The sequence below is a fragment of the Argentina anserina genome, chromosome 2 (assembly GCF_933775445.1).
Source record: "Argentina anserina chromosome 2, drPotAnse1.1, whole genome shotgun sequence".
Lineage (NCBI taxonomy): Eukaryota > Viridiplantae > Streptophyta > Magnoliopsida > Rosales > Rosaceae > Argentina > Argentina anserina.
Window position 1 is genome coordinate 30,031,280 of NC_065873.1, and position 27,437 is coordinate 30,058,716.

General features: G+C 36.8%; 2 protein-coding genes and 1 long non-coding RNA gene across 9 annotated transcripts; all 3 read left to right on the forward strand.

The window, feature by feature from the left end:
* The first annotated feature begins 8,850 nt into the window (after positions 1-8,850).
* Positions 8,851-10,807, forward strand: LOC126785471 (CBL-interacting serine/threonine-protein kinase 5). The gene has a single exon (XM_050511170.1). It carries the CDS (start codon positions 9,118-9,120, stop codon positions 10,432-10,434), a length of 1,317 nt encoding a protein of 438 aa, XP_050367127.1. The 5' UTR covers positions 8,851-9,117; the 3' UTR covers positions 10,435-10,807.
* Positions 10,808-11,867: 1,060 nt separating this feature from the next.
* LOC126785472 (uncharacterized) lies at positions 11,868-16,783 on the forward strand. 3 transcript variants are annotated; one of them, XR_007671046.1, is made up of 5 exons: positions 11,868-12,369; positions 13,306-13,539; positions 14,105-14,168; positions 14,306-14,457; positions 16,501-16,783. It is a non-coding gene; the product is annotated as an uncharacterized LOC126785472 (long non-coding RNA). The 3 variants fall into 3 exon arrangements; XR_007671047.1 differs by lacking the exon at positions 11,868-12,369 and adding an exon at positions 12,479-12,708; XR_007671045.1 differs by lacking the exon at positions 11,868-12,369 and having other exon boundaries at positions 12,479-13,539.
* Positions 16,784-24,266: 7,483 nt separating this feature from the next.
* Positions 24,267-26,456, forward strand: LOC126782337 (probable WRKY transcription factor 40). Of its 5 annotated transcripts, none has more exons than XM_050507558.1 (5): positions 24,267-24,610; positions 24,753-24,821; positions 24,937-25,347; positions 25,480-25,596; positions 25,731-26,456. In XM_050507558.1, the coding sequence occupies exons 1-5, from the start codon at positions 24,506-24,508 to the stop codon at positions 26,211-26,213; spliced, it is 1,185 nt and encodes a 394-aa protein (XP_050363515.1). In that variant the 5' UTR covers positions 24,267-24,505; the 3' UTR covers positions 26,214-26,456. The 5 variants fall into 5 exon arrangements, with proteins under 5 accessions (XP_050363515.1, XP_050363514.1, XP_050363517.1 ...); XM_050507557.1 differs by having other exon boundaries at positions 24,750-24,821; positions 25,731-26,455; XM_050507560.1 differs by having other exon boundaries at positions 24,268-24,610; positions 24,940-25,347; positions 25,731-26,455.
* The last annotated feature ends 981 nt before the right edge of the window (positions 26,457-27,437 follow it).

The window sequence follows — 27,437 nt, forward strand, 5'->3', positions numbered from 1 at the left end:
TAACGTAATCTCTGAATGTGAGAATGGAGCGTAAGAGATCGAAGACTCTATTTTCTGTATCTCAGAGAATAGGTGAAGAAGTACAAGGCTGGAGGGGGTGTTTGTATAGTACAAATAGCGAGAGAATTGAAAACTGAACGTCTAAGAGGGTCGATGGAATTTAATTTACACCAAGAAGATACCCTCGATCAAATTGGGGGGCGCCATAGTAGCTAGTAGCTCTTCTTATGGCAAACGTACTGCTTGACGCCATAATCTAATCTTGTCTCGTAAATTTAGGGCTACACCAAATCTTTGATTTGATATAACTATCGTCTTGATTGCAATCCATCCTAATGAGAAAGAGTCCGAGAAAGAAAAAAAAGGAGAAAAAAAAAATCTTTCGTGCAAGCTCGATGAAAAGTGACAAAACGTGATACTATTTACTACTGAATAAAATCATTCTTAACTTCATACTCCAAAAAAAAAAATGGTGGCAGTGGTGGATTAAGAGTTTAGGCAGTACTCCGATCCACTACTAGAATTGTGAGTCCATCCTATCAGTGAAGTTATTAGCGATGTAATGGAAGCCCGTGATCAATCTTACTGGGGTTATATGCGAGCTTTTTCTTACTGGGGTTATATGCGAGCTTTTTTCTAAGATGTGTGCCTACTGCCTAGCTTAATATACTATCGTAAGGAAGTCCGCAAGATTATCGAAACTTTGATAAACCATCTTGCACTGTGGGACATCCAGAATGATTAAAACAAGAAACATATAATACCCACGAGTAATTATTTTGTTTACCCGGAACAATACGTGGCACTGTCATGTAGTGTACTCATTCAATCATATTTATTAACACCTCTTCCTGAATGGGGTGATTCCCAGCACGATTCCCTCTCATTCCAGCTGTCAGGGCGGCCGGCGCTAACCAAATAGGGCGAGACACTAAGCCGGCAGGGCAGGCCACGCAACCCTAGCTCATGCATCATCACCAGCACATCCCAAAGTAGTCGTCAAGGCAATAAAAGTACACCGTATGGGCATGTTTTCCCACATCCGGAAAAGGAAGCAGCGCCTATAAAAGCAATCATAACCCTTCTAAAAAGGGTAACGTATTCCTAAGTTTTTAACCTACGAACTTGAGTTCCGCCTTGGAATCTAACTTAAACTTCGGAGAGTCATATACCGGCGCACCGCTGACCCTTGACTTTGACCCCGGTTTCTGTGCAGGTTATTCGAAACCGGTGTTAAAATACAAGTTGTGTGAACAAGACCCTCAGATTTTGTACCCGCAACAATATTACTTCATAGTGTGGTAAACATATACGCGGTGAAAATGAAAAAAAATATATATTTAAATATGAGTAACTAATAAGAAATAAACACAATAAAAAATAGACCAATAACAGTAAAATGATACGCCATATAGATTATGTACTGAATACATATAATATTTTTTCTAATACCCACATCATTTAGACGAACATAGAAAATGACCATCACAACAGCTTATGGATGTCTTTTGGATCCGAACTCCGAATATTTCGTTTATATGACTCTTATCTAATAGTGGTTGTTAACAATTTGGCAAAATTTAGCTAAAAACTAAATTTAGCAATCCTTATTGGCAGCTTTGTTCCAACAAGGAACAAACACCAAAATATATTACAAAATATCAATACAAAATGACATGGCGTATACCACATCATCAATTTTTAAGATAAAATTAGTGAGGTGAATTTTTATTTTGTTGAATAATTATAACTTAAACCCTAATTCAGTTTCGATGAAAAGAAGAAAGAAAGAAAAAACCCTAATTCACCACTACCTTGCGCCTTTTCTTCCTTACAATTCATGTAGATGAAGGGCATGCCAATTTTCTTCAGTTAGCTATAAATTCTTGTATTAGTAAAGAGCATTCGAGAAGTAGCCACGGAGATGAAGGAATAATTAGGACAAAGTATCCATGGGAATCTGCAAATCATTACATCCTAAAAGGGATCAAGCATTTCCTCTGGATCACCTAAACCTAATACATCCAAGTTTATGTTGTATATTGATGGGTGATGGTGGTCAGATCGATCAAGAGTTGCCAATTGAATTGAATATAAATTTATTCATGGTCATTAGGGAGGTAAATTCGCTTTCCATGTGGTGAGAGACAGAATTGTTCACCAATTTGCAGTTCTTATGAGTTAACATCTGCAACCCTCATTTTAGAAAGTTTTATTTAGTTTTCTTGATTTTTCTTTTAATTTGTTGCTATATTAAAAAGATATATATAATAAATCCACTACATCAAAACTTCCATGTAATCAATGATATGGCATATCCGCCATATCGTCATTTAATAATGAGTTTTGGTATAATGTTTTGGGGTCTCAAGCATTTTTCAATTGCTAAATCATTTTGGAACATCGGTAAGATTTAGCTTATGTTAAACTGAGGAAAGAGAATTAACATATTTGTCAATTTGGTTTAGCAATTGTCAGATTTAGCTGTTTAATAATTCTGCTGGACATCTGTTTCTACAAAAATGTTGTTAAATTTGATTTATTTTTTAAATAGCAATTATGCTTAAGATGCTCTTAGTTCTTTTTGTTGTAGCTATCTTTTCAAATATCATCATATCGTCAATCTGCATTACACTAAAGTATACATGGATCATTGATTTGGAAATGAATAATGATAATTATGACATATTTAACTACAGTATTAGGTGATTGATCATTGAATCACGTTTGTATGTTCACGTAAACTAAGGGATATCGATCAAATAATGATGATAATTGGTTTTGAATTAATTTGGTGTGAGGTGAGTGAGAATCATTGAATCAACAAAATGGTGCGGGATGACAATATATAGTGGTTAAACTAGTGTAGGTTTTGGTATGTTAATGGGGTCGGGTTGCCCATGCCTTGATGCCTACATGATATAATATCCTTATCTCTGTACAAAGCTAAATAATATAGTTCTTGTAGTCGGGCTGTTGGCTTTACTTGCAAATGTGGCAACAAGAACTTTAACCTTCAATGGAAAAATGAAGAAGATAATTCACAGGATATAAATTAAGCAGCTGCTTATGTTCATGCATCACTTTAGGAAGACCTAGGTGTGTTCCGATATTTTCCAAGTTTGAGTGCTTTCAACATGTGATTATGGGACCCTCAACTCATTTGTAAGTAGTCGTCCATGTCAAAATGTAATCAAAGTTCATCAAGAAATAAAGTGGTATCCATATAAGCTCTTGTTTTCCGGATTAAGGTTTGCAATCGTTGGATGAACAAGTTAACCTACCAATTAAAGATTCGATCATGATATTGAAGCTGCTGGACAAGAATGACCCACCCTTAACCACTATTGCACGTCTCGATCTACCTGTTATTTATAAGTTAATCATTTTTAGACCATAATTTCGGAAATTGTAAGACTAATTACCTCTGACATGCATAATCCATTCCTATGAACAAATTCTTATCAACAATTTCTCCTTAATTTGGACAATTTGATCCATTCCAATAATATATATATGGTCTAACGTCACATCTATTTTTCATCAAATTAAAGAGAAAAAAAATTATATATAACTGTATGAATATATCCCTGATCCCTCCAAATAAAAAGAAACCAATAGAGAAAAAAGCGATTATGTAATCAACCAAGAGCACTTGATGTGATTCTGCCTTTTTTCTAGATAAAGACAATTTTTGAGCTTATAGTACTGGTGGATTGTTGTTTGAATGCTAACGTTGACTATTTTGTCCGATCCCCAACATTTCATGATTAGAATGCTATTTTCTCTACCAAGATATTTATCATCTACTATTTTAATTCGATATCATGCTTGAAAAAATAATTTATGTAACGGAGATGATTACAGACATTGACCAGGTCTAGACATCATAATATTATTGATAGTTCACACTTCATAGTCAGTACTCAGTAGTACAGTGTGGATGGTTAATTTCTTTTAGACGTTGATCGGAGCATCGATGATATCCCATTTTCTAAATTAAAACAAAAGTTGTTGAGTACATCACTGTTTTTTTTTTTGAAAGGAACATCGCGATTCACCACTCTTTTTTGAGGTTGACTTTCACAACTCGCAAGACTATTTTTCTTTGAGGCTGGCAACTCGCTATAAAAAAAATTCTCAGAGCAAGTCCCGCTATATTTTTTTTCTTCAAAGATAAATTCATTCATTGAAAAATACACGCGCATGACCAGTCGACTATTAAATATCCACCCGCTATCATCTTTGCATGATAAACACCATAGTGATATATATGATAGATCACATATTTAAAAACTTCAGCCAGATACAAGGAAAAAGAACGAAACACCAACCCTATACCAAATAAAGAATGAGACTAATACAACATACAAACCGACATAACTAAAAAATAAAGGACAAAACAAAAAGAAATAACAGTACTCCTCCACAACCAACAACGAGATTAAGAGGATTAAATACCATCAAATAAACTTTCTCTTTACCCTTGGAGCTCGGGTTTGGAGTCTTCACCGGACACTTATACTCAAGTTCGAAGGCACAAATTTTTTCTTCTCAATCTTAGGCTTCTTGGCTTTCAGGAGGCCTCCCTAGCCTCTTGTAGGTCACCATGCTGGTCCCCGGACAAACCTTTCCCTAAAGGTGGAGAGGTCGGACGGGTCGCTCAAGGCTCATAGCAAGGCCCGCTATATATGCGCGCGCAAGGGTTAATTAATCTTTATTGATTGCAATACAAATAGCCGGCAAATATGTTAATCTAAAGCTAATTGTGCTTAATCCAAGCAAAAAAATACGATTAGTCTATTCTAAGCAAATAAATTCATTACAAGTCTACGAGAACATATGTAAATAAAAGATTATGTGTGTTTAAAACAAACTCATTCTTAAGCTTCCAATTGGTTAAACACACATGCCCATTCATATTAGGAAGCTCTAGAAAACTTAAGGGTGGGCACGGGACGGGATGGGACGGGACGGGATGGAACGGGACGAGGCTTATCTCACGTCTCATCCCACTCTTTTGAATCGGGACGGAAACGGGACGGGACGAGGGTTTTTAAGAATGCATCCCACTCAGGATTAATCTCGGTTGGGACGGGACGGGACAAATCTCATCTTCCTATAAAATTAAATAAAAACCTATATTTTTACTTTTTCATTAACAAAGTAACATTTAATTATGAAATTTTAACAAAAAAATACATATCATGTTCAAAATATTATAATTTACCATTACTATTTGAGTTGATATAATTTTAGAGTTATTAAGAACATAAATTAGTTTCATTTTGATATAAATATATAAAAAAATTTAAGTTTTTATTAAAGATGGGACGGGACGGGACGAAGTGGGATATAAATTATTCGTCCCACGTCCCGTCCCACTATTATGAAACGGGACGGGATCAGGACGGGACGAACATTTTTATACCTCCGTCCCGTCCCTATGAATTTCGGGACGGGTTCGGGACGGGATCGGGATTTCCGTTTTTTATGCCCACCCCTAAGAAAACTCCCTTGTAGCAAACAAATGTTAGGAGCACAAAGAAATTATTATATATATTTGCCACATATCCCACGTGGTATACCCCGTTAATGTTATTGATTTATTTTTTACTGTGATTGTTTCTCATTGGTTCTTATGTGAATAAACTTTTATCATTTTTACCCATGACGAAATATAATTGGTTAGATACACCACGTGATATTCTGGTATACACAGAATAATTATTCTAGGAGCACATGCTCATTCATAATTTTCAAGAGTAATTATTATGTGTACCCGGAACACCATGTGGTACTACTATATGATATACCCAACCAATTATATTACTCAATATACCGGGTATATATAATAATTTCTCTCATATTACAAACTGAATATGCCAATTTTGTTACATAAGTGGTGTTTTGATCCATAATGGTTAGACATAACTAGTAAACGACCCAAATTGCTATACTGGAGGTAGGGCTCATCAACGGGTTGGGGCTTAGTACATTTAAATAAGTGACGGACCGAGCATTTTCACAAATATAAAAATCTAAACCCGCCCACCTAAAGCGAGCTGGGACTTGCGGGTTTGTATTAGAAAAAAAAACTCTTATCTAAGGGTTTGAAACAATAAAATTATTATTAGAAAACATTCTAAAAAAAGTCACAAATATTGTAGATCGACCTAAGTATATGTGCTCGATATATATATTTAGGGACCTTGTAAAATTTTCGTCTGTTTTTGAACATGGTTTGACATTCCGTACCTAAGATCAACTAAAAAAGAGGCGTTTTGACATAATAAAACATTATTGACCGGGACTTTGCCAAATAGGTATTCTCGTTGCGACCACGTACGGTCGGTGACAAAAATTATGTGATTTCAAATAATTAAACAGCTTTCGGCATTCGCATCTTAGTACTCGGTCCTCTCTTAGGGCATATTAGTGGTGTATTTGGTTTATCGGAAATTCCGACTGTCAAACGAGGTCTGAGTTAGATGAAATTAAAAAATGGTCACTAAATATATATATATCGATCACATCGTATGGTGTCGATCGATTCCGAAAATTTCCTTTATATAGTCGTTTAATAGTTTGATAGTTTTATTATAACTATAATATAAAGGTTATTATATATTAGTGGACACTTTGGGGATCGACAATTCCAGTTCGAAATATGGTCGATCAACACCAGCAAATGTGATCGGTATATATATTGAGGGAACCCGTTAAAATTTCATCAGTTTTGGACATGGTTTGACCGTCCATACATACGGTCAACCAAAAAAGATGCGTTTTAACATATTAAAACCCTTATTAACCGGAGTTTTGTCAAATGAGTTTTCTTGTTGCGACCGCGCACGATCGGTGACAAAAATTAGGTGATTTCAGATATGCAAATAACTTTCGGTGTTTGCATCTTGGTAATAGGTATTCCCTTATCGCATATTAGTGGTGTTTTTGGTTTACATGAAATTATGACGGTCAAACGAGGTCTAATTGAATGAAATTTTTACAGGGTCACTGAAAATATATACTGATCACATCGGCTGGTGTTGATTGATCATGAGAAGTTTCCTTCATATAGTCGTTTCATAATACAATAGTTTTATTTTAAACCTAATATAAAATATTATTATACATTAGTGGACACTTAGGCGATCGACAACTCCAGTTCAAAATATGATCGATTGACACCAGCAGATGTGATCGGTATATCGTAAAAAATTTGTTCGTTTTGAACATGATTTGATCATTCGTACAAAAAAGACGCATTTTGACATATTGAAACCTCATTGACCGGGGCTTTACCAAATGAGTTTCCTCAGTGCGACAACGCACGATAGGTAATAAAAATCAGGTGATTTCAGATATGCAAACCGCTTTCGGCGTTCGCATGTTTGTAATGGGTCACCCTTAGGGCATATTAGTGGTGTTTTCGGTTTATCATAAATTTAACGGTCAAACGAGGTTCAAATTTGATGAAATTTTTACAGGGTCACTAAATATAAGCACCGATCACATCGGCTGATGTCGCTTAATTATGAGAAGTTTCCTTCATATAGTCACTTCATAATGCGATAGTTTATTTTAAATCTAGTATAAAAGTTATGACATTAGTGGATAGTTCGACGATCGACAACTCTGATTCTAAATACAGTCAATCTTCACCAGCATATGTGATCGGTATATATATTTTTTAGGGTCCCCGTAAAAATGTTGTTCGTTTTAGAAAGAGTTTGACCGTCCGTACTTACAGTAAAAAAAAAAAAGGACATTGTGACATATTAATGGGGTTTTTCCAAATGAGTTTCCTCGGTGCGACAACGCACGATCAGTGACAAAAATTAGATGATTTCTTATATGCAAACGACTTTCGATGTTCGCATCCTGGTAATGGGTCTTCCCTTAGGGCATATTAGTGGTGTTTTCGGTTTATCAGAAATTCTGACGGTCAAACGAGGTCCGAATTAGATGAAGTTTTAACGGATTCCTAAATATTAGTACCTATAACATCAGCTGATGTCGATTAATTCAGAGAAATTTACTTCATATACTTCATATAGTTGCTTCATAATACTACAATTTTATTGTAAATATAGTATAAAGTTATATTATAAAGAAATATAAAATTAAAAAAATAATATTATTAACACATATAATAATTTATATATAATTATTAAAAAAAATACATATAATTGATATATGTATAATATATTATATGCATATATAATATTTTATTTATTTACGAATTTTTACGGGTTAAACCGGGTTTCACACCTCTAAATTAAACATGACTTTTTAACAACCGAAATAGATTTGGGTGAGCTTTCTTACGGATCAGATCGGATAAAAGCCTATTAAACTTGAGGTCTCCACAGTTTTTCTAATCTGCGGATTAAATGAATAGGCCTATGTTTTGGGTCGGTTCAACGATAAGATCACTATTATGGGATGCATGAGGATCGTAAAATACAATCTATACCAAGTTACCAACTCACGTAATAAGAAATATTATATTTAGTTTATAGTTATATAATATGGTAACAACCGTAACATCATATATGCTCAGTTGACTCAAAGTACGGAAACTCACACATGTCGGTAATATGATGAGAAATCAAAAACTAAGTAATCAACTTATCTAAACAAGAGATATCTACCTGTGGTCCTGTACAGCCTTCAGTATTCTAAGCACACAAGTGTGGACTAAATGACTAAGAGGAGTAAGAGCATGAAACAAAGCAAACAATTAAAAATAAGGTCAGAATATACAATAAAAATAGAACTAATAGGTTTGTCTGCTTAAACGTGTCCACTTGTAATTGCTCCAGCTTACCATCTCATTCACACAAAAAGAGACGATAGTATTCTGCATTCTGTGTGCGACCCCAAGTCTAGAACTTACCAGGTGCTCCAATGGCTTCAAGCCAGCCTTCCCTCCCCCTCATCACCCAATCAAAACCTTTCCTGTATCAATAACCGCCCATTGCTCCTCTTAATATAACCGTTGAATGGAATCAACTCGAATCGGTTATTCAGTTTCTCTGCCATACTGTCTTGGATTCCTCTCACATACTCCTCACCCACCACTCCAAATTAACCAAACTCCAGCTTGAATCAATGGAAGAAAGGACGGTGTTGTTCGGTAAATATGAGATGGGAAGGCTCCTGGGAAAAGGGACCTTCGCCAAAGTATACTACGGAAGACAAACAGAGTCGAACGAGAGCGTGGCGATCAAAGTGATCAGCAAAGAGCAGGTTAAGAAGGAAGGCATGATGGAGCAGATCAAGCGCGAAATCTCCGCCGCCCGATTAGTCCGCCACCCTAATATTGTCCAACTCAAAGAGGTCATGGCCACCAAGACTAAAATCTTCATCGTCATGGAGTACGTCAAAGGCGGCGAGCTCTTCGCTAAAGTCGCCAAGGGCAAGCTCAAGGAAGATCAGGCCCGCAAATACTTCCAGCAATTAATCAGCGCCGTCGATTTCTGCCACAGCCGCGGAGTCTCCCACCGCGACTTGAAGCCCGAGAATCTCCTCCTCGACGAAAACGGGGACCTCAAGATCTCCGACTTCGGCCTCTCCTCTCTGCCTGAGCAGCTCCGAAACGACGGCCTCTTACACACCCAGTGTGGCACCCCTGCTTACGTGGCGCCCGAGGTGCTCAGGAAGAAAGGCTACGATGGTTCCAGAGCTGATATATGGTCCTGCGGAGTCATTCTGTTCGTGTTGCTGGCCGGGTTCCTTCCTTTTCAAGACGAGAATCTGATGAAGATGTACAGGAAGGTTTTCAAAGCAGAGTTCGAATGCCCGCCGTGGTTTTCAACAGAAGCAAAGCGACTCGTCTCCAAGTTGTTAGTCTCCGATCCGGAGCGCCGAATAACCATCCCTGCAATCATGCGCGTGCCTTGGTTCCGGAAAGGGTACACGCAGCCCCTTGCCTTTTCGGCCCCTGTTTCTTCTGATAAGTCCGACGATGAGTTTGGTTCTACTGCCCCTGCTGCCACTAACGACAAGTCGTCGTCGCCCAACTTCTTCAACGCCTTCCAGTTCATCTCATCCATGTCTTCTGGATTTGATTTGTCTAATTTGTTTGAGAGCGAGAGAAAGGCGGGGACCATGTTCACCTCCAAGTGCTCGGCAACGGCTATTATGGCCAAGATTGAGCATGCTGCTAAGTCTTTAAGCTTCAAGGTGGGGGCTGTCAAGGACTTCAAATTAAGGCTACAAGGCCCGAATGAAGGCAGGAAAGGGCGGCTTTCGATGACCGCGGAGGTCTTCTTGGTGGCTCCGGAGGTCGCGGTGGTCGAGTTTTCCAAGTCGGCCGGGGATACTTTGGAGTTTGCCAAGTTTTGTGAAGAAGATGTGAGGCCATCATTGAAAGACATTGTTTGGACCTGGCAAGGTGACGGTAACAAAGTCGATGGTGAAGACTGAAGATTGAAAACAGTGGAGAACACAGACTACGTATTTGGGATTCTGATGTGTTTTCACTATACTGTAGTTGTAAATTCTGTTTTTACATTTTTGTTTTGGTTTGCTGGAGTAGTAGGACCTCCTATATATAGTTTCTGCTTGATCGTATAGCATGGATGGATTTCAAGTAGTATATGATGGAGTTTGAATACTAAGCTACAGGAAAGGATGGGAAACAGAGCAAGTTTTACATAATTCAGCATGATTAGCTCTTCCGGCATATGTGAAAGCCTTATTTCAACTTTGACTAGAGCAGAACTTAGATTGACAACTGACAATGTTCTGATGTTATATTTTTGGAAGAATAGAGTTCCATATTAATTTTCTTGTTGAATATACTGATGGATTTCAGTTGTGCAGTCACACTCCTCATTCGATATTGAATATGCACGCTTATACTTGATATGCATGCATCTCTTGCCACCATGAACCAGTTCAACTGACAACTGGTATCAATTCTTTCTTTCTGAGTCTAAATTCAGACCACCCATCCAAACACAGCAAGTGTTTTGCCCGACCATGCCGGCCAGTTTTGGATTGTTGATGAATGATTAATCGATTCATCGAACTCATGAATGAGACATTTTACAAATCCGAAAAATTCGATCAAATAATGCATGATATATTCATCTCACTTAAAAAAGATAAGAATATTATTAGAATTCACTTCAAATAAAAAATTTATCTTGTATATTACATTTCTCAAAGGCTGGTAACTTGGTTATTTTGCAATTGCATTCTCAAATATGAAGAATTTGGTGGAAGTTAGATATGGTGGGAAATGACGTTCCAATGTGAAGTGACTTCATTTGCATTAATTTTAGACCCAAAGAAGAAACCAAATTAAAGATGAAATTTGTGAGAGGAATGGGCAAAACAACCACTTCCTATTTTCCTAATCCTAAATATAAGGTAGCCAAGACAAGACTGGTAGCTTTACCTTTGATATAATTTGGAGCTAGAAGAAAGTAGACGAGCAGATTGATCGACAAACCATATATCGATCTTTCTCATTGTCATTCTCTTCTAAACGCGTGTTCAGCAATCAACTCCGCAAACTACTAGGTCTCTAAATAAGTTGTGTACTTTATGGGGATGGAGAGTATTGAAAAATAAGGGAAATGTAGGAGGACTGGTAGTTGATGCCAACTTGCCAAGTGTTAACCTCCTATTTGGACAGCACAGCGCTGTACATCCACTAAATCTTATCTATTGAGGAGTTTTTCAAGGTCGATCAGGGGAAGGGATGGCTCTCATCACGAACCACCTTCACATATAATTACAAATTAGTATGAATTGACTGGCCAGCAACTGCTTCATCATGTTCTAGAGAAGAAACAAACAAGAAGAATTTAGATAAAGAACATTCCTTGTGCGGCCCAACAAATCAAGCCCATAAACTCACCCGCCCATATGGGTCAAAACTCGGCTCCCTCAAGGCCTCAAACTCAGCCTGGAATGGACTTGGACAACGTTACGCGGTGGATTCTCGAGCTCCCCTCCTCAGCGACCGCGACAAGGCGAGCATAGCCAAGCAAGTCCGCGCCGGTCGAGAAACATGATTGGCGGTTAAAGAAGACCCTTCTCCTCCGCGAAATCATGGACGCCGCCAAGGGGGTTCCGGTCACGGAGTCGATGGGGGCGGCGGTCTGGTATCGAGTGCGTCGAAGGAGACAAGGGATGAGTGTGAAACAAGGTCTGGCGATGCTGGATCCTCCGTTTATCCATTTGGCCTTTAGGTTTTACAAGGAACGAGAGCTAAGTCATGGGGATGACTTTGAGCGTTTGAGGTGCCAAGGGGGAATGTGGACCCTGGACCTGAACAAATGTCAATTGATGCCAGTTCCGACCAACAACAGGAGGTGCAAATGGCTAAAGAGGTCATCCTCAATTCAGGTTTATTTCTTGTGTCTTTTTTTTTAACAACTTACGACTAAAAATGCTTGGGAGTATTTGATACTTTTATTTTCTCTCTTGTTATGCTATATATATATATATATATATTTACATCTCTTTCTTTTGCTGCTGGTTTATAATTGGTGAATGATTTTGGCACACTTCATGTTCATCAATCTGTTCTGAGCTTGTCTTTGTTACTATCCTAGTTTTGATCAGATTGTGTCTAGTCCTCGAAGGCATTGAGACATTGACAGCCAAAAGTCTCTTTTTTTATTTATGTTTGATCTGAGTTGTTGGAGAAAAGAGAAGAAAAATGGACGATTTTACAAAAAAAATGTATGTTTTCTTCTTATAAGCCAACCTTTGAAGTGAAACTCAGTGAAGCCTCTTATGTTGGTTTTGGACTTTCTTGCTCTCAGGTTTCTTATTTCAGCTATATGTTTATGATTGTGTTCCTGGTTGATATAAGGAACTTAGTAACATCAAGGGAAGGAGTTTTACATACTAAGATGTTAGTATTGTCATCACATACTAAGATGTTAGCTTTTACATCCAACCTTATACTGTTTTTTTTTTTCACATTTCAATACCTTTTGAGTTCTTTCTGCATCAACTGATGTTAAAATTTGAATATGGCTATACTTGGAAAACTTCTAACTGGAAATCCAAAGATGCAGAACTGTATAGTTTGAAGACACTGTAGCTAGATTCATCTGCCTCATCTTTTAAGGAGGCGACTTCTAGATCTCCGTAGACTTACATAACTATCAATCTTCTCAGACTACGTCATGTCTTTTTGCAAAGTGGAGGGCAAGTAGTGAAATATATGTCAAAGTGGAGTGCCACAAATCCCACAATCATCACTCTGAATAGTTTGCTTCATTATTGTACCAATATGTCCAGCATTTTTAGTCTTCCGTTTTATTTTTATAGAAACTCCAAGGAGCGTGGCAGTTGGACAAAGGCATGGACTGACTAAGATCTTGCTGAAGATGTTATTGCGGAAGCATCAGCTAGCATCAGTAGTGCCAAATTTCGGAAGGTGAAAGGGGAATTGAAGTCTTCTGCTATGGCCATGAAAGCTGTAGTCACAACCCACTTTTTGATGCTTTGCATGCAGCTGAAGATGTAAGATCTGAGTTGGAACAGAGGCCTGTGGGTTTTGAGGTAGTTCTATTTCTACCATTAGTTTATGGTGTTTCTGTTTGTTTATGGATTTATTTAAAAAAATTATTGTTTTTACAATGGGGTGACTCGCTCGGTTTGTCACCTGAACGAACAAATAGTGAGGGGAGGCTTCACCTACCTAGTCCAAAAACGTATGTTGTATCTCCACTGATGAAGTATTTGGATAAAAAAGACAGAAGACCATGTAATAGATGGACCTTACAAGAAGAAGATGCGTTAAGGGCTGGTGTGCAGAAGTACATAGTTGATTCTATATTTTAGGCACTTCTGTCTATTTTTCTCCAGCTTCTTGTTGGGTTTAGATGGTCCTTGGGTAGGTCTTAGCAGATTATTGGTAATGATTTATTTCTTTTCAAATCCTATCAAGCTTGTAACTCCGATTGTTTTGTTGCTTCTTAATTCTCATATCTGAAAAGATGATAAGAATTTGATGTCTCTCAGTTATTACCAGCAGTCACCTATTGGCTAAGTAACTAATAGTTATCATTAGTTTAAGTTTTAAACGATTTGCAAGTTCTCATCAATATATCTTTTTCTAATGCAGGTTTGGTAGAGGGTGGAACTCTATCTTGGCTACATACCGAGATGTATTTGGTGATAGAACTTCGGTACCTACCTCCTCTTGCACTATTTGGAATACTTGTTACGCGCATACATTAACTTGCATGTAAACAGTTCCTTTATTTGTTAATAGTGTTTTGCTGATCTATATTGTTTTTAATACTGTTGAACTTACTGTGTTCAGGTAGATCTAAAGAACAAGTGGACACAAATGACAGAGAACGCTCGGAAGAGGCACCTGTGAACAGTCTGCTGTTCTGCTACTATGTTGATTTTGCTCGTATATATCAATACCTTAGCTGTATGATGGAGAATATGGATCAGAGCTCACTTGCTGTGAGTTTTCTTTACCTTTTCATTTTTTTGTGTATGTATTGATGGAGAATATGTATTAATGGATTGACATGTTGGACCTAAATGAAAGCATGGATCAGTTGTAGAACAGGACTATATTAGATAGGAACATATTCATATTACTGAAGCAAAAAATATAATTAAGAATCTGTATGTTTTTTCCACGCTTGACTTTGCTTATTGAAAAATGATTGTTTGAATTATAAATTGTATAATATCATTGATTTTTTGAGACACAGAATAAACAGACATTTATAAAATATGTTCAATTAAACTATCAGATTAATGTTTGTGGACATATGTAAATATGTACGATTAGATCCATGAATTAGCATGGTTCTTGTACAATGGATACCTAGTCATCTACCTGTAAGATTAGTGGCTCAGACACACTTATGTACACGCATAAATTTTCATTTGTGTTCACATCAGCGCATGTACTTCAATGTTTTTCCATTGCTTCCTGAACTTGCAAATTGGCCCTAATACTATACTCTCTACTGCCCTATCATTGTTCCATATTTTGCGGAGGATAGAGTAATGGTGGAAGACTTGCTGGGGAAGGAAGTAATGTGTAGTTTAACTTTGATCATTTGGTGTTGATGGTGTAGTCTAGGTTTGAGTAGGTAGCATAGTAGGAAGATGATGGGTAGATGTGCAAATAGACAGGTTCTAGTCTGTAAATATTGATTTGTACGGGCTCTCTCAAAAGTTTTCATGAATAGCTATATAATGAAAGTTTATGATATGATGTCAAAGTTTGTCAAAGTTTATGCTCCATATGATATGATGTCCAGGATTTATAGTTTCCTGTGCTGATTTATCGAGTATAACCATGTTCATTCTGTCAAAAAAATTGAATTTTTTTTCTCAACTTGTGGTAAGGTGAAGGTCTAAATTTTTCTCAACTGGTCAAAAAAGTTTATGCTCTAAACCATGCTCCATAGAACCAACTCATGAACCCTTAAAGCGCAGCAGCCAGCATCTATATAGACCTCACCCTACCATTTTCGAGATCCATGGTCTAAATCATTTTGACAATATTTGTAGAGACCAAGAATATCAATAAACGCTGGCTCTCCTTCCAATTAAATTTCTTGGCATCCCAGTAACTCTTTTATGATGGTGTTTCAATTGGACCAATACCCAATTCTATCATCTACTCGCTGGTTGAGAAAAACATTTTGAGACAACAGTGTAGAACAGGCCTTGAGAATATTTTGATGTTCAAGTTGGTTCTTTTTTTCCCAAAAGTTTCGGTTTCGATTCTTCTGAAGATGGGATGGTGAAATTGCGAAGGAAGGATTCCGTACGTCATATCTCCAACATGGTCTCGGACATATCCATTGATCCATGATATAAAAATGATCATTAATCTGCAGATCGGCACAAACATTATTTCCAAACTAAACCTGTACGATTAGTCTTCAATGTACAGTAAGTAGATATTAATTTCCAAAGTATATAACTAGATCACTTCTAGTGTTTGATTGGTTTGGTGTGCGGACGACTTTAGTTTCCTGCAAGCTAGATACGTCTAACAGTGAGAATAATCCTGCCTTCGGTTGTTAGTATTTAGTCAATTGAATGAATGAATTTCAGAGTTGCATGTGTGTTTATTATCTATTAAAGTTCATGATACTTGCTTGCACCAATTTATCCTTCACTTGAACTACGCAAGTCTTGTAGCTAGTTCACAAACTCTTGGTATAATTAGCACCATCGTATTATTTTACATTGTAGCCAATATCCAATACTTAGTCCTGTATTGTTTAAGGGTTTATATTTTATTTTTTGGCTGCTCCAGTGAGCTACTATAATTTTTAGGAGGTACATGTACTTGTGTTGACGAAGTAGGCGGTATGCATTTTGATAAGGGCCCCTGAAAGAACCAATTGATAATGCTGATTAATAAAAACTATTTTGGCTTCTTTTCATTTTTGTACGATAACAACTCAATTGACAGTATAATTTTCTCAGTTTGTAGTTGATCTCAATTATCAGATTCTTGATATAAACATGCAGATGATCCAGAATGGTGAAAGTAGATGAGTGAATGAGTAAGCATAGGTAACTGTAGAATCGTCAAGGGAAGCACCTTATGTAGCTCAACAAAGGAGATGAGGGAGGTTTGGCAAGAGTGTGCAGTCTGTTGGAAATACCTTTGAAACAAATGCTGCTGAAAAGCTATTGATGTATGAAACAAGAAACATACTGTTTTTGATGAAAAATTCTTTCCAATTATGCATGTGGGTAGTTTCCATCTATATATGTAATGTGTAATGTTAAATATCATTAAGTTCTATTGTTACAATTGATCAAATGATTGGTTTCTCTGAGCCTTCTCTTTTACTGTAGGCAAATTGTGACAGGAGTGCAGGACACAAGCCTCTCTGATGATGTTAGAACGGGCAAAAAAAGTTACTGTTATTTTATGAATATTTAGGGTAAAGGTCATTTGTCAATCACTCAAATTAATAACTAACAATAATTTTTTTTATTAGTTTACAGTTTTCATAGTCTGGAAACATAAACCATAAGAAAAGGTACATAGTTGCCATGAAATAGGCTCCAAATGATAGTTGATCGTTACACTTGCAATTGGAATCTATCTGGGCTCATAATTGGCCTTGGTTATGGTAAATAATATGGCATATTTTGTGAACCACGATGTTGATCATCAGTGACAGCAACTCCTGGCTTGGTTGAGGATATAATCTGAACGGATGGCTTGGGGCATGAGTGCTTCCAGAAGTATGCTGTGATCAATTGTACGATCACAGCAAACTTTTATCTAAATTTCTAAAAACAAATGTCTCATCGAGATATTGTAAGTACTTCAATAGTGAAATCAACCAATACCTGATTCATAAGCATGTCAGTAAAAGAAAATGTTGGCTGATTGAATGCCGAGGAATTATGATATGAAACCTATAATAAATAAGAAAATGTATGGATAAAGCTGAAAAAATTTTGATTACAAAAAAGAGAGTATTTAGGACATATTCAGTAACTAAAAAATATGATTTGTGTAGAGCCTTATAGTAACATACCTTATTGCTGATGCTCTGATTCATTGGCATATGAATGAGTGTGAAAAGTTTGAATTATGATATGCATGAAGTGAGGAATTTTAGTTCAAAACCTACAATCTGTTAATCAACCACTTATAATCATGAACTTACTTTAATCAAAGAAAACTCAAACATACATATTAACCAACCTGATTAGATGGAGGCAAACATGGGTTGACATTAGTGGTTGGCGATCTCGTGCAGACCTTCTTAATAGATGAGACTTGATTTTTAACAGTTTATCCTTCTGTCTCCATCCTCTTGAAAACCTTCTTTTGAACACATGAAGTTAATTGTAGTCACAACATTTTTGACATTTGTTCTCTTTCTTCATTTTCGAACACTAAATCCTTCGCTTACATAACTGTTGTACACCTCATAAGCTTCGACTTCACTGCACACCATCTTTCCAAACAAATGATGATCATCAGAACTCTCCCCACAATCCACAATAATTGGTTCTTCTAGGTTATTAGAACCATTAGTCTCATCATCACTCTCCACATCAATGACTATTAAAAAGAAAGAAAGAAAAAGCAAATTAGAATCAGAATAGTGAGTAAAGGAAACATGGCAACTACCTAACTATATTACAACCAGTAATATTGTAGAATTTGTTTAGTTAGACAAATGAAGCTACAATAACCAATTTACTAACTGAAGCTACACTATATATGCATACTGAAGCTATGATATTTACTAAATGAACTCACAGAGACACAGATTCTCTAAATGAGGCTACGTCCATTTTCCTACACATGCATTGATCAAGTTATGAAGGCATATATATTTTTCATTGAATTCTAGAATGTGTGCTGCAGGCGGCACAGCCCATGGCTAGTTTTGTTAATGAAAGTTGTTCAATTCGCTACAGTTTTGCTCTCTTGGACTCATCTCAACGTCAAACTAATCATACTCCTATTTCAAATTTTGGTATATATATGTTGTAACCAATAAAACAAGTTCCCAAAGAGCAGAAAACAAAACACCTTCAATGCTAATCTATGTATATATATACACCTCATCTCTACTGATTGCAAGAACAAATAAACCCTAAATCCTGAATATATATATCGATTGCAATAACAATGAAGATTAAAAGAACATTAGAACAGTTAACTTGGTTATACGTAGAGGATTCAATGCTAAACCCTAAACCTCATCCATATTGATTGCAAGAACAATGATAAAGAAACATCAGAGCAATGGACGTAGATTAACAAGGAATAGGTTAACTTACTTGTATGTGCCATTAGAAACGGGTCCCTTTCTCAGTGGGGCTTCTGTGTCTTGTTCATTAGTGCGGTTCTAGGTGTTAAGGTTTAAGACTGCCGTTGGTTTTAAGATATCGATCGGCGGGTTAATTTATTATATATCAATGTATGTTATACATTTTATATCTAACGGTTGACAACATATATTATTTTTCTGACCAAACTCACAAAATAATATCAACCATCGGATGTAAGATGTATACTAGAATTTCCCCTAAATGGGGAAAAATTGGGATCCTATCAATTTTGGAGCTCTCCGCGTGTCTTCTTTTTACTGGTTGGGTACACCATTTCAGCTTTCCAGCTGGTATGGCGGTACATACAATAATTCTTGAGAACACAATCTAGCATCCTTTAAACATGGTAATTGGTAAGTGCTTTCTAAAATTTCTATACCACATTATCTCTTATTGAGTTTGTATTAGAGTTTTTCTCTTGCTTGACCAAACAGGTTTTTGCCCAAGTGGTAGATTGGCTGCATACCATTTGCAATACAATCCAATCTTTTCAAAAAAAAAAAAAATTTACACAACCAACTAGCGCGAGAGTATATTATATTCACATAATGTTTTCTGACTCGAAATTACACCGTCTATTATCTAGATAATATTGTGTAAATCATTTTTACAAAATTTCAGCTAATTTGGTAATCGTTAAACCCCTCAAAATTACGTTTTTTTGTTTAAAATATGAACAGTTCATGTTTGACATAATTCAGTTCGTCAATTTATTTTTCAATCTTGAGGGTCTTAACGATCACTAAATTGACTGAATTTTTGCATAAATGATATACGCAATATTATCTAGATACTAGACGGTGGAAATGAGGAAATTCGATTAAAAATGGGTAAAAATGGAAATTTGCACTAAAACCATTGGTGCAGATCTCCTTAGCTGAGGAAAAAAAAATCTTTGTTTAAATGTTTAATTAATGTCCCCGCCCGGCCATGATGAAGCAAGATCATTTTAATATATAGCTTAGCCTGATACCTATATTAACGATGCAAGCATATATATGGTATGAATTGATTATCAGTAAGAACTAGGATGCATGAGTAGTAAGTTCACACGAATTTCATGCACGTATATATTCTCAAACTCTAGTGTACATACCAATGTGATACCTCAACTCTTAATCGTACCAATGTGATACCCAGACTCTAGTATTGCTATCATTGAAGTACTTCCGTTAGTTTTTTTCAACTTTTCCGTTATCTTGGTGACGTGGCAGGTACGTGAGGCCCACAAAGAGTGTTAAAAGACAAAATTAACCTCATCTGAGAGGAGCAATGTTTTTCCCGCCCTTTACCTTGAGAAAGACACCCAACAATTCCAATTTTGGCGCCAATTTTCCCTCCATACTCCTTAATTTGTGTCTCTTATCTAAACTAAAGAACTACCGTCAACCTGTCGACCACAATCTGATAAAACCTAGATCAATCTCATTTTCTATTTTTACCCTAGCACTTGTTAAACTAACAGAATAAATATAGAAATTTATATGGAACATCTCATTTCCACAATCTCATAAGAATATAAAAACACATAACTTAACGAAATTCAAATACATGTTTAAGTACCATTAGTTGCCACCTTTTATGTTGATCTGCCATGATTTTTGCTTGTAAGAACTAATGGTACATGTAGTTGAATTTCGTACATGTACCATTAGTTCTTACAAGCAAAAATCATGGCAGATCAACATAAAAGGTGGCAACTAATGGTACTTAAACATGTATTTGAATTTCGTTAAGTTATGTGTTTTTATATTCTTATGAGATTGTGGAAATGAGATGTTCCATATAAATTTCTATATTTATTCTGTTAGTTTAACAAGTGCTATGGTAAAAATAGAAAATGAGATTGATCTAGGTTTTATCAGATTGTGGTCGACAGGTTGACGGTAGTTCTTTAGTTTAGATAAGAGACACAAATTAAGGAGTAGGGAGGGAAAATTGGCGCCAAAATTGGAATTGTTGGGTGTCATTCTCAAGGTAAAGGGCGGAAAAAACATTGCTCCTCTCAGATGAGGTTAATTTTGTCTTTTAACCCTCTTTGTGGGCCTCACGTACCTGCCACGTCACCAAGATAACGGAAAAGTTGAAAAAAACTAACGGAAGTACTTCAATGATAGCAATACTAGAGTCTGGGTATCACATTGGTACGATTAAGAGTTGAGGTATCACATTGGTAGGTACACCAGAATTGAGGGACTGTTGGTGAAAAAAACTCTTTTAATATATAGCTTAGCCTGATACCTATATTAACGATGCAAGCATATATATGGTATGAATTGATTATCAGTAAGAACTAGGATGCATGAGTAGTAAGTTCACACGAATTTCATGCACGTATATATTCTCAAACTAATGTCTCGTGTAAAGCGTAATTACCTCATGCGATCTTAATTTAATCATTAATCAGCATCCATGCATATAATTTCGTAATTGCTTATTTCATCACACATAAGCCACTAGTCTATAATCAGACTCAGATTATATACATTATAGTTATGCATGAATCAGCATGATCAGGTTTGCATACATATGTATTCGATCTAATTGATTCTATATTGGGAATTAAGTTGTCAAGCTCTTTCGTGGAAACTTGAAAGAAAAAGTTAACAATTGCATGCGTAATATTAAATATTAAATATATATAAAAGGCAACATATGTCATTTGATTGTAACTAACACCGAACGATACATGCATGTACATGTACATATACAACATGTTGTAGATATAGACGTCACACGGATTGCACACGCCTGGATATTAATCAATCACATGAATATATTTCGATGCTTGACCAACTTGTGTCTGTACGGTTGCTTGCTAAATTGGTTTAATGTTGATCAATTGATCAATATACTAATAATCCCTTTCAAGATCGTTTAGAAAAAACTAAGAAACTACTTTTCTATATACGCTTCACGCTTGACCACAATTGTGACGTCTATATATGTAAATCAATATGAATGTATGATATAACTGCCTTTGTCTTATGAGAATGATATATAGCAGAACTAGCTTGTTGGTTTAATTCAAGATTGAGAGTATTTGTGCGATGTCAGTGTAAATATTTACTGATTTAGAGCGCATATGATCGAGTATATAAGTAGACAAGATTCTAATCTTATATTCCCTTGGCACATGATCTAGACTGTAGAGTATTGAATATATTGACCATTAATTAATATTTGAATTCGGAAGTCGAAACTAACCAGGAAATTAAATGGGATATATAAGATATGTATGATTATCGTTAATTAAATACGAGCTAGTCCGCTAGATCAGCTTGTTCTTCTCTTCTCTTCGATCGTCTCCTCGTAGTTCTTCTTCTCCTTTTCCTTACTTATTTATGTACCACCAGCTAGCGTGTGGATATATAATTATAGAGAAAAAGTGAAACACTCAAACACGTAGCTAGGTAGAGCCGAATATGTAGAAATGTAGGGGTGGTTGAAGATGGAAGAGAAGAGAAGATAGGTAACAAGAAAGTGTAGGGGTGGTTGAAGATTGAAGCTAGAGGTCTCCGGGTTGGTCTTAGACCTTTCAAAACCGTGTTTCCGCCGTTCCAGGCCAGAGTGTTGTGTAGCTTTTGACGAGTCAATATTGCATGATGACAAAGAGATGGATATTTCCTATCGAATTAGTGAAATTTTAAGAATGGTACTTAACGTTTGGATCATTCTAAATTTATGTTTGTATACTTTCTAAAACGTCATAACGATACCTGAAGTTGAAAAGTCGATACAACTTCAGTACATGTCGTATATAACTCCGTTACTTCGGCATATTTTCAAGTGTGTCCGTTATGAATACCATTGCTTTCGATTCATTATTTCTAATTCATTTTCTCTCTTAGCCAATTATGGGTTGACACCTCATACAATTCAACCGGATGTTCCTCCCTCATTTCCCTATACCACTGAACAAACCACCACCCTAATTTATTTTTGTTGCCTCCACCTCCTCCAGATCCAGTGTCTCCAGACCAAGAAAACTTGCCAGGCAACCACCCATTTTCTATAATACTCACTACTCCCATTGCCCATTTTTTATTTTCAGAGAGAAAGATAATAAGTGAATCTATATGTATTGAGTTTCCAATTTGATTAGTGGGCGGCTAGGCTGCACGGAATCGGATACGGGTACGTGGAAGCGAAACGTTTGGAAACGCGGAAGCGTGTTTTTAAAAAAATTTAGGAAGCGGGTACGTTTTGGAAACGTCGAAATAAAAATATATATAAAAATATATAAATTATACAAAAAAAATAAATATAATAACAAATTTTTAGTTTAAGTAACTCAAAATCTCAAATAAAAAAAACATAAAAAAACCTTTATTTTTTGGAAACTCGCGTTTCCACCGCGTTTCCAATTCAGAAACTCGTGTTTCCACCGCGTTTCCAAAATTCATTTTTCTGGAAACACGTTTCCCGGCGTTTCCGGCGCGTTTCCGGAGTGGTTCCGGAGTGGTTCCGCTTCGAAAGCGGGAAACGTGGGTGTATGCACGTTTCCGTTCTTCCTAGGTGGGCGGAGAGGATGATTGACGATTGAAACAAAAGAAGGTAAATTGGCAGTAGAGAAACAAAGAAATGTGGAGAAACCAAGCCGTATGAAAGACATGAAAACAAGAGGTTCAAGCCACATGCATAGTAGTAGAAGAAGAAGAAGAAGATGGTGCCGACCTGCGAAATTTGTCCAATCTTCACCACCGTGTCATTCGTTGATGCTGGCGTCAACACCGCAAATTCCAATACTAGCTGCCGTTCTCGGTATATAGTAGCTGCATCATCTTTGTTGTGCTACCAAAAACTTAGATTTTAGATAAGGTTTTGGTAACTTTGGTTGGTGAATTTCGGTGACGAGGTTTTAGGATTCAGGTTTGGGACTATTGGGCGAGAAAAGCATGAAATGCTGAAAATATAGTGTTGCTTACATCATCATCTCCGAACCCATGGCGGACTAACCCGACTTTGAGAGGTGAAAGATTAAATTACCCCTCAGATCAATGAGTAATAACATAGAATTAAAGGTGTTAATGACGGTATGAACAAAAGTTGGACTACTCTAGTTTTAGAAGTCAGATACCGTTGTGATGTTTTATCAAGTCAAAAAACCTTAATTCGGAGTGGCCTAGTGGTCATGTACATTTTGTAAAACTTTCACATCGAATTATAAGACTTCTTGATCGAGATATAGATAGAGGCCCGGCCAGAGATCGAAGTAGCCAACCATATATTCGTATATGCGTGCAGTGCATATAGACTACTCTAACAAGTTGAGGCTTGACCTTGACCTTGATCACTACCAAGACTTTCGATTAATGTCGGTTTTTTTGATCGAATACAATTATATTATTGGCTTCTCCTATCCTCCAATATCGCCATCTCCATCTCCGCTCTTTCCTCGCGGTTTCCCTCCAGCCATTCCCATTAATTATATAGTTTCTTTGATATCATCAGCCTTTGCCCCTCACTCATCTGGTCTTATCCCCAACCTACCTAGCTTGCTTATATATGCATTGCTCAGCTACCCTCGACATCAGTTCTGATCGATCGAGTCAGCGAGAGCTAGGTTAATTTTCATTCAGTTGGATCGAGCTTCAATTCAAGCTAACTAGTTACCAAAGATATTTCTACAGCTTCGGAATCTGGCTGGACGACTTCAATTTTCATGGATTCTTCAACGTGGGTGAACACATCTCTTGGCCTCAATCTTGTCCCTGTGGACTCCAGCCACGCCATGGACGAAGATCGATTTCCCTCGTCGACTATCACTGTGAGTACCATATCTTTAATGCTTTCTTATATTCAGATCATATTCTGATCTGTTGAAGGTCTTTCAGCCTTTTTTCTTGTTTAGTATGTAATTAACTGTTATAAGTTGTAATTACTCATTCATCTGCTTCGCCTTCCAGCAGAAAAAAGTAGACGAGTTTGAAGGAGAATATGCTATAATTGAAAGCAACATACGACCACTGAAACAAGAAGTGAGTGTAGTTAATAACTGGTATCAGTCAGCTGTTAGTTAATTAGTAATTCGGTCTCATATATTATACGTACTAATTAAATTAAGCATGCATGTTCTGTCTATGAATGTTGAAGCAGGCAGTTGCAGGTGCTGGTGCAGATGGTTCTGTATCAATGGCTGAGGAATTGAATAGGTTAACTTTGGAAAACAAGAAACTGACTAAAATGCTAACTGTACTATGCGAGAACTACAATGCTTTGGAAGCCCATGTGAAGGAGTTGATGATCACCAAACAGCTGGCCCGAGAAAACGACCTGATGATCTTAGAAAATAACTCCTTGGTCAAGAAGAGAAAGTTACCCGTTGATGAAAATCATGACTATTATTGCAATAGAGTCAATATGATTCGATCTAGTACTAATACAAGTGCTGCAGAGACCAGCTCAAGTGACGAAGAATCATACAGAAGGCCCAAGGAGATGAGCCACATCAACTTGAAGATTTCTAGGGTTTATGTTCGCACTGATGTTTCTGACACGCGCTTGGTAATTGAGCTTATCGCTAGCTAAACATTATTATTATTTGTGTTGTATCGGACTATGCTCATGGAATTAATTGGTTCGATCATTTGGAAATCTTAATTTGTGTTGTTTTATTTATATATTAATTAATTACAGATTGTGAAGGATGGATATCAATGGAGAAAATACGGCCAAAAGGTCACCAGAGATAATCCTTCTCCTAGGGCTTACTACAAATGCTCTTTTGCCCCATCTTGCCCAGTTAAAAAGAAGGTACATATGTTCTTATTCGTATCTAATTGATTAACCTTACCCCCTCACCTTGTACTTGTTATTTTCTAGCAGAGCAAGTATATATATATGAAAACCAATTCTTAATTGTTGCTTCGATATTTTCCCCCGCTCAGGTTCAAAAAAGTGCGGACAATCCATGCCTTTTGGTGGCTACATACGAAGGGGAACACAACCACATACAGCCTGCTGGGCCTCAAGTCATAACAATAGATCATCAGGGCCAAGGTGGAAATTCAATCACTACTCCCAGATCACTACTGAATGATCATTCCAGTAATATTTTGGCACCAAAGGCATCATCAACACCATCTTCAATTCCTACTGCTGTGTCTCTGTCTATCTCGTCGCCATCTGTACTTGAAGGCTCAACAGAGCAGGGTTCATCATTTGGTCACAAACCGAATCAAGGAAGGGAGGTTTCCGATGCTCAGTACGATGAGAAGGCTGCTAGTTTTCAACAGCTTTTAGTCCAACAGATGGCTTGTTCGTTGACAAAAGATTCTAATTTCACGACTGCCCTTGCTGCTGCAATTTCTGCGGGAAGATTTAACGTTCTAGACCAGCCTCTTCCTCATCATGCCATCCCAAAATGGTGATCGCATCTTTAGAAATTAATTAGTTTAAAAGCTAGAGTTAGAGATCGATATATATCAAAATAACATCTGATCCAAGCGGCTTATTTTCTCAAGTTTCTGTCGTTTGAGATATATATATATATATATATATATATATATATATATATATATATATGTCCTCTCAGATCGAGTTGTAAACTGCTCTTATGCGAATGTAATCAGTATTGTACTTTTGAAGCGTGGTTATATCACATATTAGCAATTTCATGAAGATAAGAGCGATAATCTAATATACATCAATGTATGTTATACATCTCACATCTAACAGTTGACGACGAATATTATTTTTCTGACCCCACTCACAAAACAATATCGACCGTTGGATGTGGGATGTATAGCATACATTGATGTATATTAGAATTTTCCGAGATATGGCATATTTTTTAAATGTAGGATGCATATTGGTACGTACTAACGCTAAGTAGCACGAACACGCTGCATTGATCACATATCGCGTGTCCGACACGAACACGCTAAAATACGGTCGGACACGCGAATTCAATTTCGGACACGCCTCAGACACACAAATTCAACTTCGGACACAGATGTATCCGCAAAGGACATGGCTTGTTATCTTTGCGTCTTCTCTGTCAGAAACTCAGAATCGCTATGCCGACAAGTTCGACCCTCGACCTCTGACCTCCAACTTTGACCCCACCCCCGTCGTTGCCGAGTCTCTTTCTCCTGTCATCATCACTGCTAGCGCCGATCTCATCAGGTGAAGTCTCTCTCCTCTTTCTCTTTCTAATTTCTACCTTGCTTGAATCAAATGCCGATTTATGGACTGGGGTTAAGTTGGTGTTGAGGAAGGAAGAAACGATGGTGGTGAGGTCGATCTGGGATCTTGTTGATGTGGGATCTGGATGAGGCCGAAAAGGGTTTTGCTGGATAAGAGATTAAGAGGTCGACAAAAGAGTAGATAATTGTACAAAGCACCCATCACGTGATTTTGGTGTAAGAAGACGTGTACATCACAAATTCAAATTATACAATTATACAAACACATGTCAATTCCAATTAATTATCATGAATTTGACTTCAGTAAAAATAAGTATTAAAGTTTGACCACAAATTATATGTTTCATTCTTACATAAATAAGTATAGAGAATTATATCATTTATATGCAATGGTTCCTTGTATATACCTATGACATATTAATAAGTGTAGCACAATTTTTTTAATTA

What these genes read in the sequence shown, in the direction of transcription:
- LOC126785471 (XM_050511170.1), top strand. Translation starts at nt 9,118, where the DNA reads ATGGAAGAAAGGACGGTGTTGTTCGGTAAATATGAGATGGGAAGGCTC.
- LOC126782337 (XM_050507557.1), top strand. Translation starts at nt 24,506, where the DNA reads ATGGATTCTTCAACGTGGGTGAACACATCTCTTGGCCTCAATCTTGTC. An exon ending in TACGACCACTGAAACAAGAA is followed by an intron (nt 24,822 to 24,936) that starts GTGAGTGTAGTT and finishes TGAATGTTGAAG; the next exon opens with CAGGCAGTTGCAGGTGCTGG. An exon ending in ATGTTTCTGACACGCGCTTG is followed by an intron (nt 25,348 to 25,479) that starts GTAATTGAGCTT and finishes AATTAATTACAG; the next exon opens with ATTGTGAAGGATGGATATCA.